The sequence below is a fragment of the Opisthorchis viverrini genome (genome assembly GCF_000715545.1).
Source record: "Opisthorchis viverrini unplaced genomic scaffold opera_v5_498, whole genome shotgun sequence".
NCBI classification, from domain to species: Eukaryota; Metazoa; Platyhelminthes; class Trematoda; order Opisthorchiida; family Opisthorchiidae; genus Opisthorchis; species Opisthorchis viverrini.
Genome location: NW_008752161.1, coordinates 85108 through 105771, shown reverse-complemented (window position 1 = coordinate 105771; position 20664 = coordinate 85108). Strand labels below are relative to the sequence as shown.

General features: G+C 42.8%; 1 protein-coding gene across 1 annotated transcript in view; it reads right to left on the bottom strand.

The window, feature by feature from the left end:
• The window catches only part of T265_15437 (hypothetical protein), a gene marked incomplete at both ends in the record, with an annotated part of 37198 nt that extends 18432 nt beyond the window's left edge, over positions 1-18766 (bottom strand). The window contains 2 exons of the mRNA XM_009178114.1: positions 5726-6041; positions 18577-18766. Of these exons, the coding sequence (XP_009176378.1) occupies positions 5726-6041; positions 18577-18766 (506 nt within the window). The remainder of the gene's footprint in view (positions 1-5725; positions 6042-18576) is intronic.
• Between the last annotated feature and the right edge of the window lie 1898 nt (positions 18767-20664).

Sequence of the window (20664 nt, the reverse complement as noted above, 5' to 3'; positions counted from 1 at the left end):
CATGATTATATATATATATATATATATATATATATATATGAAAAGGACATTCGCGATACGCCTGATAATGATTACAGCATTGAAATACCACCATTTTGCTCTTACGTTTGGTGTTCATGATACCCTATAGCTGATGGTGGTAAATAAGCCCGAGATTTTTTATCTTGTTACATCGACCAGATGTTATTCACCTGACTAAAGTTGTGTTGGTTTTATGTAAACAAAATAGTCGGTTTTGTGACCATTCGCGCACTTGATTGAATAGATATCAGGTTGAAAACCCGCAGGACCTATGGGTCGATAGCATGTGCCTGAGTATACTTTACTTTTGTGTCTAGACCGGTGGATATACGAATGAAGCGCCAAGCTAGAAGTGGAATCAGATTTGCACGGAAAAACTAACTGCTTTTATTTAACAGAGTCGTATCAACATTTCGTCACATTAACCTAGAATATACTGTACCCTAGAATATCATGTATTTGGCAGAAGCCAATTCTTTCTAATAATATGTGCACACTGGAGAAAATAGAGACCACTACTCTACCCGATTCAGCAAACTGTTCAGCGTCATGTGTGTCACGTGAACGGGACCAACGTGCCCATAGACAGCCTTCAAAGCTCTTGTAATCACGTGGTACCAATAGTTACTCACAATTGTCTGTCCGTTCATCTTTGTTGCAAACCACATTTTGTATGCCCTATGCATGTTTTAGGTCACCCAGCTAGGGGAGAGACTGAAATCTGTTCTCGGTATGGAAAACCCATCTGCTGAAGTTTCCGAGACATTACACGCTACCACTCAAGTGAGAAGCCCTAATCTTTCTCTAAAATAGCAGCTTTCAACAAAAAAGGCAGGAATTTGTGCCGATATTCTCGTACGCAATCATTCCTAATGAGCTCGCTTTGTATTGAATTTTCTGACCAGGTTTCCTGAGCAGCTTCAGTACCCGTGACTCATCAGCCTGTTTGGAACAACGAAGTTTTCAGTCCTCTCAAAAACATGACAGTTGCCGAATGATAAGTTTAGACTTCATTCTCAGGTTTGTGCAGTTTTTTCCTCCGTGGCCGACCAGTGAACAGTGGATGCTTTAATTAGTATCTAGAGCATGAGACTGGAGGGTAGCTTCAGAAGGTCTTCTTTCTGTGCTAGTACCTGGCAAGGCTAAACTTGCGAGTAGTACTCATAATGGGAAGACGAAGCACACCTGGATTTCTCATAAGACTGGCACCGCAAGATAATTCGGTGTCTTGAAAATCATTCCAACTGGAACATGGAGCGGTCTTTGTACAGCACATTCCGCCGAAGGATATTAACAACGAAAGAATTAGATGAAGTTCGGGGGCGAGATGGGCCAAGTGATTAGAGCGCGAATTTGCTGACCGGAAGGTCCGTGGTTCGAACCCGGCCTCTGTCTCTCGACCTCCCTTGTCTAGGCTTGGGCGACCGAGAAGTATCCCAGCCCTCGTTCTTCCTTCGGGTGGCATGGCAGCTAGGCACCGAAAGGATGCTATAGCTGAAAGATTTTTTTAGATGAGGTTCAGTCAGTTTCCTTCGGAACCAACGTAATTTGAAAATGAGTGTTTATCGTAGCATACGTACAGTTCAGTTTTCAAATAAGAGATAAGGTTGTTAAAATTGTGAGATCTATACCCATTCGATGAATTCCAAGAAGGATGAAAACAGCGGTGGACTTTTTAAATGCTTTAACCATCCAATCAGTAATATTGTGAGGTCATACGGCTTTTAAGCAAAATAGTGAACAAAGAGGAAAGGCGGTTTGCCCTACTGTCCGGATGATTTGTGCTGATTCGCACTAGAAAGCGGGAAGGTTTCATGTTACCCTGGTAACAATCGAAACGTGGCCACAAAAAAGAGATCCGTTCCTCTGTTGACATTTGAGTGAAATTGATGTACGCGCAATTCGGATCAACTCGACTGGCAGTGGTAGTTTATAGATATAGAAGAATGTTCACCTTCTAACAGAACTCAGGGAATTGGATAATTAGGTTGTCAGAGGACAACGGTGTTTCGTAGGAGATCACCGTTGGTTGATAAACTAAGTTTCAGTTGCATTCACCTCCAATGTGAGCGTTTTCGATCGTTGCAACATACATGCTAGACGCTTTACCGTATAGACGCTTTACGTATAGAACCAATGCAGACTCAGTGGGAACGAGTGAGATTATGTAGTCAAGTTTAGATCAACTTGTCAGTAACAGGAAACTTGGCTAAATATCAGACGAGTCTCCTGTTTTCCCCAAACTGTAGGTAGCATTAAGAAAATGGAGACAGTTTCATGGGACGTTATCACCGCAGATTATCTGGAGTATGATGGTCGCGTGGATTTTGTTGTATCTAATTACTGTCCCTGCTACACTGTCTTGGTATCGGAAGAAGACTCGCCAACAAGGAACACAATTGCTTTACTGCGGACAAGTGAGTGCAAAAGTTACAAGTGCCCCCGCGGTGTTTAAAGGACACTTTTGACATCGGTCCAGTCTGTTGGATCGGCATTTGGTGAACATCCATGATCATCGACCGTGTTTCTATAAAATGCCCGTCGGCCGTGCTTCCGACGGCCGCTGTTGGATCGACTGACTGCTTCAGCGTTCGATCAGAAGCTGGCTGTTCTACCTGGATGCTTGAGGGTTTGCCTACTGCGATTTTGGTGGGCTTTTAGTGTAGCAGTAACTTTCGGGCATTTCGGAACTATTAGCAGGAATCAGACCCTCCTGACAGTTTCGGTGTCACCAGCTTTGCCAACCTTAATGCGATTTGCGTTGACCTGCTTACCAATTTATTTGAAATTTTTATATGAACTGAGTTATGAAACGTTTCCTATCCCATTTACTGAAGCTTGTTAATATTGCAGACTGGAAGGTGATCCTCCGGACCGAATACTTCAACAGTCCGAGGAGGTGTAAAATTGCTCGCGAATCATTGCCTTGCTCAACCCACACGTTTTTGTGGATAGACCGGAAATTCACATGTCAAGCTGGATAATGCTGACAGCCGAATTTTGCTTTTCATCTCACCAGATGGTGGAATAGCCCAAATGTTAGGTGGGCAGTCAACTTTCAAGGTTCACTAAAAAGTACATATGAGATGCCCATGAAAGTGGCTTTTTATTGGGGGCTTGAACATCTCAGGCCGTTTAACCTGGTTTATCACTGCCTCAGAGGTCATTGGGATCTCGTTCTGCCGTGCAGACCGCCCTTTTAAAGTACGGTTTAGTAACGAAGCCAAGGGTGTTAGTCATACGCTTTGATCATGTGTTCTAACCCAGGTTGTTGCGTTGTTTTGAGTTCTGTTGCTTGTCTAAGGCTACCCATTTGATCTTAAGACAACGGATATGTTGCAAAACAAAACTCATCCATCCCAGTTGCACTGAATCGGGATCGTACTCACTGATCCTCCGAGAAATGGCACTGGCTGAGCTCGGATATTTGTGTATAGCTTCACTAGTTCCGCTTCTAAGTCGGGTAGCTTGGACTCAGATGCCCTACCTAGATATCCGTGACGTGATCTTAAGTTTTACAAAGTTGTATGGACCCAGATTGTTTTTCTGTAAACTCGTCTACGCAAATGTCGACTTATTTCACATGGGGGTGCGGTGCTAGTGCACTCAATCCTGATCGATCTTTTGTGCCGAAAATGGAGTAGAACGACTTCCACGCTCCATGGTGTAAGTGGCTAAACTTTGTTGTACGTACCTGGTAAGCAGTTGCTAAGTGGCATTACTGGGTAGAATACCACCGTCACGACAAGGAAGTCCACAGGAAAATGAGTTTGAACGGTTGATCGAAGTATTTGATGAAAGTACGGTGATATGTTTTGAAGGAGCATAATTTAAGAATACATGATATCTGGAGTGACAAAGTCGTCCAAGGCCTTCAATGAATTAGTCACACTCACACCCCTGTCGGAACTTGCGAATAAGTGCATTCTTGTGGTAAACAGCCCATGTATAGTCACTGAGAGTAGCGAATACGACATTCCACCAAAGATCGCAGTTTATAGGCACGCGTCATCTGATGCGTCAGCTAAACAGCAGACCTCGAGGGAATCGACTCGGCCCCTGAGGATACTACTAAATCTGACGAGTATTCAAGGAATTCACCTTAAGTGATGGGGAAAAACTTAAGACCAAAGTCTTCGGGAAAACGAAGTTTTTCTAGTAATTACTATAATAAGATCGTAAAAGCCACACTCCTGAAAACCCTAAGCTACCGTAACTTTTCGTCTGGTGTAAAAATGCCTGTCAAGTTTCCAATAAAAATCCGAATGTCTCGAGTAAAGCCATCATCAAGGTAAAAAAAAAACAGGGAGATACGATATGACTGCTAGTGCACCGTGATATATTACATAAACGACCATGTCAGCCGGTCAAAACGTCATGCATAATTACTCGTCGGGAAAAGACAACACAGTCCAGTACAGCCATAATGCTATGAGCAGATTTGGTAACGGCTGACTTGTGTGCAGCTCATTAAGCTTCGAATCCGTCTACCGCAACAGTGAGTTGACCATACATGAAACGAATTTTTCTGGAGTCAAACAGTCGAGTTGCTTGGGCGTAGTGTTATCACTGATCAGACACGAAATCAAACAGCTTATTCTGCGTATCACGTGATCTCACGCGCATGAGACAGGCGATTGAGGCAGATCGGAGTAACTAGGCCCTCAGTATTCACACAATGGAATTGAATTTTCGAAAGCTATGACGTGTCCCTGATGGACTAAAGCAATCGGACAACTGAGTTCAGAGTACCAGTCCAAACTTTTGAGCCCAATTTAGGCATCCTGCGGTGCTGGAAAATTATTCCACCAGACTTTTCCACCTGGGGTATGATTGCTTCGGTGGACAATGAAATTTGGTGAGCTGCAAAAATATGAACGTAGATTAGGATGGTTTTTGGTTTGAGCACATGCGCAACCAAATGCAAAAAGTGTTACTCCACATCCAAAGGCTTTGCAGATAAGAGCATTGTGCGGCTAATGGGCCCCGAGTAACTACTAGGGTTGCGTTCGGATTAAGTGAGTTGTATGAGGCACATTTGCTGGAATGCGATCCAGAGTTTCCATAGTTGAACGCTCCACACAAGTGCCACCCACCGAACACTGATGTGTTGCTAAGGCCAGAAACCGATGCGTCGTCGTGTCAACGACCTACGTGACTACCCGGACAACTGAAGTGGCTAGAAACACAACAGACCTCAGTGCGATTTCTTTGTTACGATCTAACTCAGCGGAATAATAATGATTCTGCTGAGAGTCAGTTGATATGGAGAACTTCCAGTGTTGACCACAGGAACCAACGCAAAGGTTTTATTTGGATGAATCAGAGAAAGTCAGGCTTCCGGACGAATAGCGTCTTGGCCTGGTTGAATGATAATCCATTTGTAACATTCTCCGCGCCATGATGTCAAACGGTAGCAGCTAAGTGATTGTTGATTGTAGATGGGGATGAGGATGGTATACACTTCTCTTCACACCTTACAAAGAAGATGACAAGTTCGTCGGTCTGCAGAATGTCATGAAAGAGCAAACTTCATGGGAGAATGCAAATACTTATTTATTTGGGTCGTTTAAAATAAGACATAACCGATATTTTGGGGAATTTTTCTCCATCCTAAGCGTAAACATTCTACTAAAATAAGGGATATTTCTTTACTAGGGTGTCTGCAATGTATATGTGAAAATCATGCGTTGGTTATACTTACTTTTTAGGTTTTCCTTCCATTGCAGCTTTCTCCTTCATGGCAGTAATGTTCAACACAGCCCCATCTCCCATCACAACGTTATGTTTCTGAACAAATCCAGCGAGCTGTGGGTCCATACCGAAAAACGGACTCGCTGGGTCGTAGAACATAGCGTTAGATGCTGCACTATCTTCAGCTTTCCCGTACGAATCGTCCACATAGGCATTGGTTTCTGGTGATATTGTGTTGCCATAAGCCGGCTGAACCGGAGCATACGAGTCTTCATCGTCCACGCGTCTTGCTGGAGTATATCGATAGTTCGCCATATCCGTTAGCCCTTTTTACATAAATAATTTAGGTAGCTCCATCAGTTTCCAATGAGTTACTCAACTCTCATAATGCACAACACATTGTAAAGTTTTGCGAAATTGAAACAACACATGAATGGCGTAAGTTTTTGAAGAACTACAAACAAGTTTAATCGACTGGAGTCAATCCGTGTCATGGATTGGTTGGTTGATTGCGTCAGTTAGTCGGACTCGCCGATACACACACACACACGGACGCGTACTTTGAGTTGAGCGTGGCCATGCCAACGAGCAACAACAACTCCAAGGACATAATAAGATAGACGTAACAACTAAATTGCAAATTCATGCGCTGAATGAGTCACACCCACATGCTGGTGTAATCGGGCGGGTACGAAGGTTGAATGAATGAATGTGTGTATGTGTGTGTATTTGTGTCTCAACCACGTTGGCATCTCAATGAACTCAGGCAACATCACTACAGCATACTTATGGCTAGGTGTACAAAAGCGAGAAGGATGCTGAAAAGAGATAACCGGTCTTGAGTTATTTGTACTAATTAGTGTGATATTTGATATTCATTAAAAAGTTGAAGCGCATTTATCTTTGTACAGCTAAATCATTATCGGAGAGGAGTAATCGGCTGAACTGGAAGCACTCATGACCGCTATCGGACATCGGGATTGCTCTCATTATGTCATCCGTCTCCTAGTGGACAAAGGAGAAATGATAGTGAAAAAGGAACGAAGCACCTATACACCTATGAAGCCAACTTTGTAGATACAGTCCTCCTTAGTCACCCTAATCTGGTCAGTGAGGATGTACACTGCGGGCTGTGCATTTTACAGAGTTGTAAAGATAATATGACTACCGTTTTATCACGAATGACCAGCTAAGTTTCCAGTGCATGGATTAAGGCAAAGACCTCGTCCTAATCAGTGAACCATTGAAATGACACTGAACTCATTGGCCTTCAAAATCGTCATTCTCCTCTAAGTTTCGACTAGTTTAACCCAGCAGGAAAAATGCCAATAGTCCTGGGTAAATTCTACTACGGAACCCATTAAAGTGCATGAATCTCAGGCGCAAAATTTTGATTTCTGCCGATAACCGATTCGGTTTTTGTTCAGTTGTTCATTATGAGGACATCTGTCACCAAATGCTCCCACCTTATTTCCGAAAAATTATAAGATGAAACCTTTCCCTATCCAAAGGAGAAAAACTGGGAGTAACACATTTTCACTCGATTCTGTCTGACTGTTCACCGTAAACCCCGAAAATTACGGGGAGCCCAACAAAATCCAACTATCTAACTTCGCGTCACTGATACCAAGCTAGGTCAGAAAAATCTTAGTCTGTATCCTACAACTCCATAATTAACATTGATCCGACGTTAATTGACGAGTTACCAAACCTTAGTTACACCATGTAAGATATGCAGTATACAGGTATAAGAGGGACAATATGTGATTCTGTGGGTGGCAAATAAAATTTCCACACTTCTTACACACATTGCTAGTCACACTTTATTTTTTCGGTCGCTCGATTGTTCCTTATACGGTGCCGGAATTAAGTGTCTGCGTTGCATGCAGTCACAGTATTCACAACACCTATTCAGTGAAGACAGTACCGAGGTAAGACGTAACAAGAACGTGCCTCAACTCTTGAAGAGCCAATCTTTGTTGTCATGTGTTTCACTCCGGAGTTGTTCTGGGACCAGCATTAAGGACATGCATATCACAACCTCAAGAATTTTGAAGACCAGAATTAGCAGCGAACTAGCGGCTCTCCGCTTTCATACACATGCTGACGTGTTCTTATCTAGGTTGTCCACTCCTACGTTTTTGTTCTTCTTATTGTCAAGAATGATAACAAGTGTCTTGTGGTTCTGTGACTGTGCTCTGTGACTTATGCTCATTAGTTATGTATGTCTGTTTTACTTGTGACAAGGTGACGCAAAACTGTCATCATCTGTGAAGGCAGACTACCGTCACCACGCGGCTGTTTGGGCAAAAAGCACCAGAGTAGTGTCACTTTTGTATAGATTATAACCGCTGAGTTACCGGGCACAGGGATAGTCGGGGTTTGGTAAATTGATCCATGCCTACTTGATTATCGTAGTGTTAAATTCAGTATGACTTAAGGCAGACTTTTTGTCTATGGTTGGGTTAATTAGCGCATTCCATCATTCAAAGCGTTCCGCCAGTAGCCAGTAACGAAATAATGGACAAATATCATGTATGGGTACCTAAAAACCACTGACTTGGATACCACTGAGTAGACTTTATTGACCTAAACCTATATTAAGACGTCAATAATAATCAACAAACTATTTCAAAATGCCCTGACTGAAATTTTGTCCCCCCCCCCCACAACTAAATGCCAGCAGGTTTTATTCCTCTGGACGATAAGACGGGAGAGTTCGGGTCAAGCTGAATTGAGTGATAGAGAATGGATTCAAAACCAAAGCATTCAATGAAACATAAAACGTTGACCACGGCTGTATGAAAATGAAACGGTATTGGAGGTAAGTATGGTAAGAATCGATTCGAAACACAAGAATCATACAGCTTTTGTGGAGACAACTGGGATCCGTCCAAGTGTTGGATTTCCTAAAAAGCCTCATCCCCAAATAAATTTTATTTTGACGAAAGATCCAGCTGGAATCCACCGTGACTTGCATTCGTACTTTGTCCTTTAGCCCGTGACAATTTACTGAATAGAGTAATCTTGTGTTTCAGTTGAAACGATAATTACGATATCGAATTACCTCTCCCAGAGTTTCGATAGAGCATTTGAATGAACCACTATCTATTTCGTCCTTCTTGGGGATCATCAGATAGGCCTAGATCCCGAATCTCCATCGGCTTTATTTCCTTACCTTATCACCGATATCAACACTCGTGCACAACCTAACCTGAGGCGTTCTTTGTGCACGATCATTGAGTTACTTAGAAGATCATAAAGGGGGGATTCAGCTGGGTTCCAGGTGAGTCTCTCGCAAAAGCGAATTTGCTTGCAAATGAGTGTATTTCGCTAATTCCATGCAATTTGGGTTCAGTCGAACAACAGATTGACTGAAACTTGGGGACTTAGTCTACCTGATGAACCCCAAGAAGGGCGAAACCGGTCGTCTGCTGTCGAAGAATTTTCAGTAACCTTATGAGTAATGTATTAGATCTAGACATGCTCCAATTTGTTTCATTTCATTCCGTCCTACCTATACTGCGGCAGACAATGGTAAGGAATTAATTCATCATGTAGACGTTTTCTTGATGGTCTTTGTTTATGCCAACCCGTCATTTTACTGGATCGACCGATCCAGAACTGTTACAATTTTGTCCCTAGTCTGATTATTCTGTGGGTTTGGAACTGAACAGTTCAAGTTTCACAAATAGATTTTTTTCTTTCTGTTTGTCTTACTACTTGGGGTATTTTCTTCACCAACTGTGAGATCGTTTGAAATGCATAACAGTGTGACCTTATCAGCCTTCTTTAAGGACACAACCTGACGGGTTTCAGTGAGGTCACGGCCAGAGGACACGCTTCGAACTAGTCTTACTGTGACCAATCGCACAACCTCCCGTCTCACCTGGTTCCCCCGTACACACAGCGGCTACCCAGCGGAGTGAAAGCAGCTAGCATTCAACAAATCTACAATAACGCTGTGATCGCGTCGGATTCACCTCTTATCCACGCTTGCCACTCGTCATAATCCCTTACACGGGCTAACTGTGACATCTTGACCAACTCCTCACTCTGTTCATCCAACATTCTGTGCCATGTCCCGCGATGCCAGTAACCAAGTGACACAATCAAATGTCTGCTGATCATTCCAGCTCACAATAAGGTTCACGCCATTGTTTCGACCCACTGTCTTTCAACCCTGCCTTGAGAGCCCACTGCAAATCATGGTTGGTTTCTCCTGTGTTCCGTTCATTTCCCCCCTCTGAAGATGGTTCTGTTTAGGGTCTGTGTGAGCAATTTCTCTGCACATTTCTCTCAGAATTAAGACTGTGTGTCGGGAAGATCAACTAAATAATCTGAGCTATCAATACCTCCTTTTATATCCAGATGTTGCTTTACTTTTACGGATATGTTTAATCTGCCATCCAACTACCCACGAAAGCTTACGTCATGATCATCTGACGGCAGCCAGCAGAAAGAAATTCACCTTGCCAGGAATAACCACGTCCACCGAAAGAACGAAACAACGAATTTATTTGTTCTCCTCCCCTTTGGGCTCGGAGCACCCTGTTAACTAATGTGCATGAAACCGTTGTATGCTGTTAGGCACGAAAGTAAAGACTTGATTTGCGATCTTTTTTGAAAGGTCAACACCCTCAAGTGTGTTCTTGGACTTGACGTTTTTTGAGTTCACTTATTTCCGAACAGACCTTCCATTAGGTGCACGGACTGCGCAACAAAATGACTGACCCGATGCTGCTCACAAGTTTCATTAGTAGTGTACAATGCCAAATCAAACTCTTACTTCACTTTTAAAGATGTTCCAGCATTCATTTACCCTTAAAACCACGTCATGTTTATCAGGTAGTAGCGAACGAACACAAATTCATTTCGCCAGGCGTCGTCGTAATTCCTTTCTTTCGTTGCCAAACTAACAAAATTGAGTTTATTTGTGCCTTCTTTGTTTCACCTGGTCACCGAGCATACAGGGTTGACAAAACCGGGAAAACGGTTCCTTACTTCTATAATACATTGTCCTGGAAGTTATTCGCGTATATTAGCTATGCCTACTTCGAAGACTAATCCGGTGACTTCAGTGCATGTGAAGGATACCTAACACAAGAGGGGATTAATAGTGGACAAAACATTGTAAACAAGCTAGTAGAGCGGAAAGCGCAAATTACACCAAATCCACATGTGCTCTTTGCATCCTAGAAGTGTTTTTATTGCTCACCACCGGTTTCACCCTTTTTCATGAAGCACCACCTTGTACGTATACATTTATCAGTGCCTATTTGGGAAATTAAGTTGATAGGCTCACCGGAAATTCACCTGAAACTGTCGTTCGTAATCTCCGTTATTTGGTGTTCTAGACTACTGATGCCAGGACTGTGAAGCTACCTTACCAAGTCCTAAGCCCACTGACCTCCTCAAATGGCAATGACCGGATGCTTATTAGCGCTTCATACCACGCATTCCCGTACAAGTGAATGAAAAGAGCTTGCAACCAAACTGTCAACCAGTAGTGTGGTGTAGTCTGCCGTCTTGTATAAGTCGTCATGTGGCCCTCCTCATAACAATCGAAACGTGGTCAGTGGTGTTTAACTGTTGAGTCAATGGCTGATATGCAAAAGTCTCCAGAATGATGGGAAATGGAGTTCCTGAGCTGACGAGTTTTGACTTCAGCTATAGAAACGGGAAGTTATCAGGACGCAGTGAGGTAAGATTTAATCACATCCAACCACCATAAGATTGGTATTCCATCCACTGGAGCGATATGCTAATAGCAAACAGTATGAAACTATCGGTGTTGAATTAAACAAGATTATGCAGAACTACACACACATACACACACTACATCATTTCTTAATTTTTATAGACCCCAGAAAAACAAGATATGCTGTGGTTCCGTGACAAGCACGTGACGGGTGCTGTAAATACTCTGAACACCTAAAAAAATCCACCGTGCAGTGTGCTGTAAATTATTCAGAAAAGTTTGGGAAAAATTGCAAGCTTTCTAGGAATGACGACTTGTCGATCCATTCCAAGCATTCTCCTATCGATCGAAGACGCTGGCAAGGTTGGTTTGCTGCAAACAGCGCTTGGGTAGTCGGGATACTTCACGAATTTCGGGCGTCGAGAAGGAATTTATAATAAAAACGACGTTACAGTGTCACATTTTTGGCTTAACAACTATTCCGGAGTATGGTGAGACTTGACTGCTTGTTCGTAAACCCATAACAGGTCACAAAGAAAGTTCGACCAGCAATTGGCATCGGAAACATCCTCTTTTGGCTCACAGCCCAGTATGCTTGCATACATGCTTGATAACTTGACGCCAACTCTCTCTTTTGTGACGTTTATCCAAAGCATTTTGTCACACACTCCCATAAATACATACAACATCTGGCGGAGTACACAAGGGAAGCCACGCACGCCAAACGAACCAGAGAATTTTTTTGGTATTTTTTGGTCCCAACTAGCTTTACACATCGATTGCAAAGCAGCGCAACCGTTCAGTAGAATAATCGGGAGGTTTATCTTGCGGAACAATCCACAGGTTCTCCGGTCCACGTTAGTAGTATGAAGAATTTTTGAAGTTTTTCACTTGAGACTTAATCATATAAATGAAGTCAGTCTACGCCGGAATTCGAGAAGCATTGCACTGCAGTTCAATTCCCGTGAAGGATTATCAGCAACGCACAAACTCTCGACTGCTAGTTGAAAACTAAATCGTTTGGACAAAAAACGGTTGAGTGGCTCCACATCCCTTCTAAATGAAAGGTAATCACACTGATGATCGGCCACTATTGGCTGAAGGGTTTATTCTTCAGCCCGAATCATCCTGGAGATTCGTGAAACGCGCACTACTGATAATCCGCAGTAAAGAAAAAACAGCTGTACAGTGCACCTTGGTCTTTCGAAACGGACTGATTTCAGGACGAACTCTCAGTTGAGCAAATATCCAAACTATGCCTTGATTGTTCTTCGGAGACGCCAATTTGTTTCAACTTTATCAGAAGAACTTGACTCCTTGATTCGAATAAAGTACGAAAAAGGTGAAACTACCAGTGAGATATACAGATTTTCAGTCAACATTATGAGTAGTAATGAAACACTGTGATGTCTCGAAAATCCAATAAACTGAAACATGAAGCGATCTTTGTGAAGCACATTTAATCAGAGACTATCGTAAATACGACATTCAGGTGAATTTCAGCTGAGTCTTCCGTAAACATCAAGTGAGACTTATAGTGGATAATATTTATAGCATTTCGCCCCTCGACCAGAAAGTAAGCCTAATGGAGAGTTGAGGATATGACCTGTTTAGAACAGGTTGTGAGTTCTTTGCAATCTAATGTAACCACTGTGGTATGGGTCCTTTTTAGATCCTGGGCTATTGTTCATACATTCTTGGGATACTCAAGTGGAGATGCTACTGTCAACGTTAATTTTTGCACCTCTATTGACAAGTGGCTTCATTGGACGCTGAAATCCACCTTTAAGGCACCCAAAATTGGTATCTAACCAGAACAGTTCTGATACAAATTCATGAACTTGTCTTCTTGTCTTGGTTTATTACGGATTTGTGTGTAAATGAAAGTGTCTAACGAATGGTTGATGTATTAGTTTTCGTATGGGCAAATCTTCGGGGAAGTATCAACAACATTGGGTAAACCAATTGTCGGAACATTACTGGCTAAAATCGACCATTCTAGATACCGACGGTTGAGAATTACTAGTCGTAAGCAGTTAAACAGCGACCGCTGACGAGATGATTCAGAAAGGTTGCTCCAAGAGGACGGACTTTGTGAGAGTTGGCAGTGGCCTAAAAAGTACCCAAATCTAAACTTTAGGTTTAGTACTGTGCGAAAACCTCGATTCCCAACTATCGAGAGAACCTGTTGCCCATTGATAAAAGTTGTACTGAGATTTGTTGTCAGTTTCTATCCAGACTGCCTGAGTGAATGTCTGGAGGTGTAGGCACCTCGGAATGATTGTGTTAAGCTGGCACCTAGTCCTTCCCCCGTCCACCTTTACTCTTTTCTTTACAATAAGGCTTTCAAATAAGTCATGGTTGTACGGCAGTGAAGCATCGGTGTTGAACACTAATGTCATGCTGTCGATGATGATGATGATGTACTGAGGTTCGTCTTTCGAAGTTGAATCTCGTCGATATTGGTACGCATAGATTGAACGGCTTTTCCACCCTTTCCTGTGTCGGCATATTTTAGCGTTCGTAGCATGTTGTAACTCCATTCTGTATGCGGTTAAGCAAGGTGGCGCGTACATTTGGTGTCCCCACAAATGAGCAACGAATGGTTGCGTGAGTTACCAAGCTAGTACCGCCCACCGATCCAACAAGTGTGTGCTTCTCTGCACGTGTGTTCCTTGGTCGGTATCAAATTGCAAGAGGACAGACGTGTTGTTGTCGCCATGACCAATGTTAAATTAATCTATGCGGCTAGTATTTTGGTATTTCGAAGTGTGCGCAATCGATAGTCAGCAGCTATCGACCGCATCACGGCCGTAAGCAGCTGTAAAGCTGCATAGGGCTTCGCAGACGAATGAAATGAGCTTCGGTTACTCTACAGAAAACAAATGTTTCCGAGATCAGGTAGACCTGTCTTGGTCACAATCACTGTTAATCTGTTCCAGTACCAAAACCTAGAACCACCGAGTTCCAAATATCTTCATTTCATTCAACTTTCTCTCATTTACTGGCGGAATATGAACTGCTATCAGAGAGCTAAGTTGACCCCGTAGAAATTAGAGAGAGGTATTCGTTCAGGTCTAATTTAAAACTATTTACAGTTCTTCTACATCAGCGTACCCCTGACGTCAACCAACCTACCAAACGGTTTTGGTTGGTAACAACCAAATCCTGTTTTGAACAACTCTTAAGTGGGCGAAATCCCGGGGAAAATTTTCCTCCATGTGCTAGACCACGCTATTCATACCATGCAGTAAGGGAATGATGTAGAAATTTCATATTGAGCTACCTAAACCTCACGGATCTAAGAACAAGCTCTAACATTTCTACTCCTCTTGGGTGGGTGTTTGCAACCGGTCGATTCTCTCAGACTGATGCCACTCTTGTGGTATCGATCTCTAAGATACTACTTAAATGTACGTTCATTGCCTGGCAAATTTCACCACATCACAACGCGATAATCAGAAATAGAATGGACTCCAGTTCTTGTGGAAATTGGTGAAAACTAAAAGACCTGATTAACGTGATAGCTCATCTCAAAGTGCTACACAGTTCCGGCATCTCTTCTCTCACGGGAGCAGAACGTGGATGGTCATGAAAGGCAATCCTCTGCGTACTTGATCACATTTGAGAACATCTAGATAGATGATGCAAGTCCAGTTATCATTATTTCGGAGGTTGTTATGTCCTCTATTGGGACTGTGAAAAGTAGGGATGTTCTTCCTTTGTTTGGTCTCGAACAACAAATCATTTCTATCTTCTCGTTCACTGTTCAGCTGTCACTTATCTCGCTTATTGCATAAGCATACATCAGTGACCCGGGCAGCATTCTTAGGAATAGTGTATTACGTCTAGACAATGTATTGCGAATGAATATCGGGCCAACTGAAACATGAGGCAGCCTGGTGCAGCACATTTGGTTGAAGAAAACCAGTACAAACGAGTGATTCGGCTGGATTCAGTTGAGTTTCACATCATAACCAAAATCGTATGCAAGTATTTGTAGGTTTGACAAGCTTCGACCTTTCCTATCTGGCTCGTTGACTAATGTCGACTTAATCCCGGTGACAGTGAACTGTATCAGAATACCCTCGCTGACCTACAGAAAGAAGTTCTCTGAGCAAACGGTCCGACTTCTTTTCAGTGCACATGTTTTTTACCGTGCAATCTCGTGATCAGTATTAACAGATCAAGTTGTACGATGCTGTACACAATCCATTAGGGTTGAGGTTGGATTCTATGGCTTATTTATGCCAAAACTTTATGAGCTCAGTGATAACGCAGAAAAACTTTCCCACCCTCCCTTTATCCAACGCTACGAGAAACTGTATGATGCAGTACTGCTTCATGTGGATGTCACTAGGCTTGTCAGACTTATACAATGGAGACAGAATGCGGTTGCCTTAGGAGTGCCAACAAGTTGAACATGGATTCCCCACGGGTAAAAATGGAATCACATGCCTGAATAAGGACAGCGCAAGTTGCACAAGCGCAAATTCAAACACCTGATGGACGACTCATATTACAAAACTAAAAGTGAGGGAATAGGTAGGGCTGGGATGGTATCGCAACAAATAATCCTTTTCCAAGGTCACATCTCTCCGATTCTCCCACCCAAGGTATCACGTCTCGAGACATAGATAGCAAATCCTCTTCGTTCCTAAGTTACCACAGGTTGGCTTACAAACAGTGGATTTTTGACAGTCTTGTTTATTTAGCCTCATGTGGGATAAGAAGAGATGCCTTTGCGTGTGTAGGTCGGTGAGCTGGCTTAGAAACCTGTAGACGGTATTCTTAAAAAGTAAGTCGTTCATACCTTAAGCAGCCTTTGCTTTTTTGCCTTTTGACGCATTAACCAAGTTTGACATGGCTTGCTTTTACTGAAGAACGTCAGTTTTAAAAGCGCTTCAAAAACTGGTTTCAAACGTGCTTTTGCTACGACAGTATTGGGCACTGACATCATGTGTGGACCTCACTACCAGTGAAGTCTCCCTGTTACACAGAGGCAAAGAATGTACTTCTAGTGGTAATAAAAAGAACAGTACATTCAATATTTACTGGTGACACCAAAGCTCCAAGAGTTCTAGCGTTTGATGCGTTCTGTCCAACCGAACATTGGTGGAAATAGTGCTCGTTAGATACGAGCTGTGCACAGTGCCGTCCCCACATGGTCTGATATATGGCGTTCATGGTTATCGGCAGTCGCACATGAACTCACTGATATATATTCTATCGCAATCCTTCATCAGGGACAGAAGTTTATAAAACACTCAGGGTAAGTTTTAAAAACAAATTGGCGTTGTCAAAAATTCATGCGAATCAATGAACCTTCATCAGCGACCTTAGTAGAAACACCGTGGTATGTTGAAGTGAAAATTCAGCAGTGGGGGCGGGTGTCAGCGATTGGAATGATAAAACTGTGTCTTCCATCCACTCTACAGAATTTTTGACAGGAAAGTTTTAACAGCCCAAGGAGGAGAATTAATTTTTGAGTATCCTTTCATGTTTTGTGATTTTCGGTGACAAATGATGCTTGATATCCATGTAGAGCTATGTGAGACACAGCGACGCAATCTTTCTGTGATATATTTGAAGATTGATTCCAAAGTTTTTGCGAAGCTTTTACGTGAATACATAGTTTGGAATGATAAACTGTGTCTTCCATCCACTCTACAGAATTTTTGACAGGAAAGTTTTAACAGCCCAAGGAGGAGAATTAATTTTTGAGTATCCTTTCATGTTTTGTGATTTTCGGTGACAAATGATGCTTGATATCCATGTAGAGCTATGTGAGACACAGCGACGCAATCTTTCTGTGATATATTTGAAGATTGATTCCAAAGTTTTTGCGAAGCTTTTACGTGAATACATAGTTTTCTTCAAACATGAAAGCAGTGTGATTGTTACGAATGTAAATCAGAGCAAGGAGAAAAGGGCTACTTTTACGTCCGGAATTTATTCGATGATTGGTGCAATGAGACATGAAGTATCTCTCGTTAGGACTGGTGATGCAACCGTACATCGTAGGCTAGCCTTAGGCTAACCGTGTACAAATCACGTTGTTAGTCCACGAATAGTCACTGAGTCTCTTGAAAGATATCTATCTTGCGAGAAGATGCTGTCAACGACTGATATGGAGTGAGAACTTGTTTGGTTTCTGTGTCCCCCACCTACCGAACAACAGGGAACTAACAAAGCCTCATTCATTGTTTCGCCCGCATTTACTTTTCTTGGTTTCTAAAATCGGGTTCACGGTCACCAATTGTGAGGTGGTTTCGTCAGTTTTTCTTCAAACGTATGTGGTTTCCCCGACCATAATCACAGCGTGATGCGTACAAAAAGCGTATGCATTCTGATAGAAAAAAGCTGAATTACTGACATTCACACCATATTCGATGGTATTACTGCTATTATTACGATGTCTATCTACTCACTACTTTACATTTGTCTGCTGAACTGTTGTTGAATACAGTTATCCTACCAACCATCCTAGAAAGACAATTTTTGTCTTCCCTTGATATCGCATTGCCCCGAAGAAGGCCTCCCTGAATTCCGACCAACAACCACTTTCTGAAGCAAATTTTGGTCGAGTTCGAAGCGGCTCACGTGTTTTGAAAGGAGGCGCAACAGCCTAGTTTCCGTTGGTAGTGTGAGGAGATTTGGGACTTTTTGGGGTTTCGTCCTGTAAGTGAAGCCAATCTAACCTGAAAAGCCGGTTTTTCAGCATAAACTGGCTTCACTTACAGGACGAAATCCCACAAAAAGCCTAGTTTTCGTTGCACAAATCTACATCTCTGGTTCTGCTGTATGTTCTTGACCAGAGGGGTGTGAATGCAGATGACAAAACGTCTTAGTGTCAGGATGTTACGGCACCTTTTCGAAGAACAAGGTTTACTTCAAAGCTCTGAAATACACATATTGCTGAAATTACGAATTTCATGCTTTAGATCATACTTTTGTTGACTAGTGTCGTCAGTTTGTCGGAACGAACGTTTCGGAGACTGAGTCAATCCTATCTAAAGTCGTTACTGGTACAATACCGAATTTCTATCAAATTTCGTAATAATCGGTTACAAGATTTCAGATGAATATTCAGTCGTTACAAAAACGAAACCCTCGAAAAAACACAGGCACTTGTGCTGGAACACCTTTCCAACACTTACCGGGTGTTCTGTGGCTCGTTCCCTGGCTAGTGCTCAGGTAATCCATCGGCTGTATACCATAATAGACCCGTAACCAGTCCCAATATTGTCTTCGCAACTCATCGTATCCACCACTGGCCTGTGATCTCAAACCTTGCGGAGTATTCCGAGAACTACGCAGCTTCGTCGTGGCTGCATCCGAAAAAGGGCGCATTGCACACAGCTCTCCGATTTCACATGTGTTATGCAAGTGAAATAGTGTCGAAAAAGCGAGAGTGGCTTAACCGTCACACAATCAAACGGCCAATCACATCAGATTGCATAATTAGCCGAAAGCTCGGCTTTGGATTACGGACGCAGCTGCGAGAAGCTCCGAAACGTCACACATACGCCACAGACGAATAGTGATGTGCATTTGTTCTGCACTTTTCCGGGCGCTACACTTACATGGTAGGTGAATAATAACACGAATTTTTTCTGCACTGATCCAAACATATAACCTTTCATGCGGGGGTACACTAGTTTATTGATTGAAGTATTCGGTTGTCTTTTGTTATTTAAGGACATTACGCGAGCATTTTAATCAACTCATCCTTGGTAGATATAACTATCGTCACTTCACATCAACGCATCCCGAATAAACAAAGAGCTGGTGGATATTTACGTTGTGCATTCTGATCTAGGTTGAAGTATACAATACTGTTGTCTTCACAAATACTCCTAAACTGCCCGCGCTTGGCTCTAGTGCCGCCAAAACGGTCCAGCTGTTATATGAAAATATTCTACTGAAGAACCTAATGAATGACGATGACAGGACAAATGCAAGCATCTTCTGAGATCCATTCGCGTCAGCAGGTTTCATCTGTCGAGGGAACGTGGTGGTTCCTGGTGGTCTGGATGGGAGCCCTGAAACTAACAGCTATACTAGATTTTAAACAGTGTGGTGTTGAAATTTCATCAAATGCTCTTTTGTTTCCAACGTGGTGGCAGACATTTTTCCTTCAGTGCATGGTTTTGAACGAAGGTACTCAACCTTCTAGAGATGGAAGCGTGCTTGTGAGTGCTGATTGGCATCAGACACTGATCCACCGATAAACGTTGATTGGTCTATTGGACTCCTGCGCGTAATATTCCAAACTACCGCCTTGCCTGCGTTGATAAGGACAAGTCATCGGGCATCCATCGGTAAACCGTTAACCTCAATGCTAGAAATGCCAGTTGATCGATAGAAGAGAACGTTTTGTGATAAGGCCTCCCTAGTGCGGCATCGGATACGCCACACTCCACAAAATTAATATAGGTGGACGTTTGTGCGTGCATGACATCAGAATACAACCAACAGTGTTTTGTTCGACGAAATACCGCACTTCACCCACATGTTTCACAAACGAACACTTCAGGTGAACGGTATTAGACGCATCCCTTTTGCTCAATCAAACTGTAGCGTCGGCCCAGTCGGCATTACATGAAGATGCTTTGGAAAGTGCGGTTTTCCGGAAGATCATTTAGTAAACCACAAAAAGAGCTGCGTCCAAACCTTGTTCAAGAGGGCGGAGGCACACTGCAGCACCACAGAATTACGGAAGGAGGAAAACCGTCTATTCAGAGTGTTCCAGAATAATGGATATCCAAGGAGTTTTATCAAGAGAAGCTTGAAGAAGGCATCTCAACAACAGTAACAGCAAGAACAGGCAACCAGACGGGTAGTCCTACCTTACACCATGAATATATCAGAACTCGCAACCAGACTATTGGCTCAAAAAGGAATCTTCGTGGCCCATAAACTGAATGCCACTCTAAGAAAATTAACCTCTAGACCGGGGCAAAACCAAGAGGAACAATGTGATATACCAAATCGACTGCAACGACTGCAGCAAATTCTACATTGGACAAACTGGGAGGAAAGTATGTACACGAATAAAGGAACCTAACGCGGCTGTCAGGAGACATGACCCCCTGTACTTGATATCCATACACGAGGATGGAGAAGGCCACAAGTTCAATCTGGAAAACGCGAAATTTTGGCATACGGAGACGCGACACGGAAGAGAATTTCTGAAAGCACGGTACTCCACGGCGGAATCGGTCAACCGGTGAATCGAACTGGGT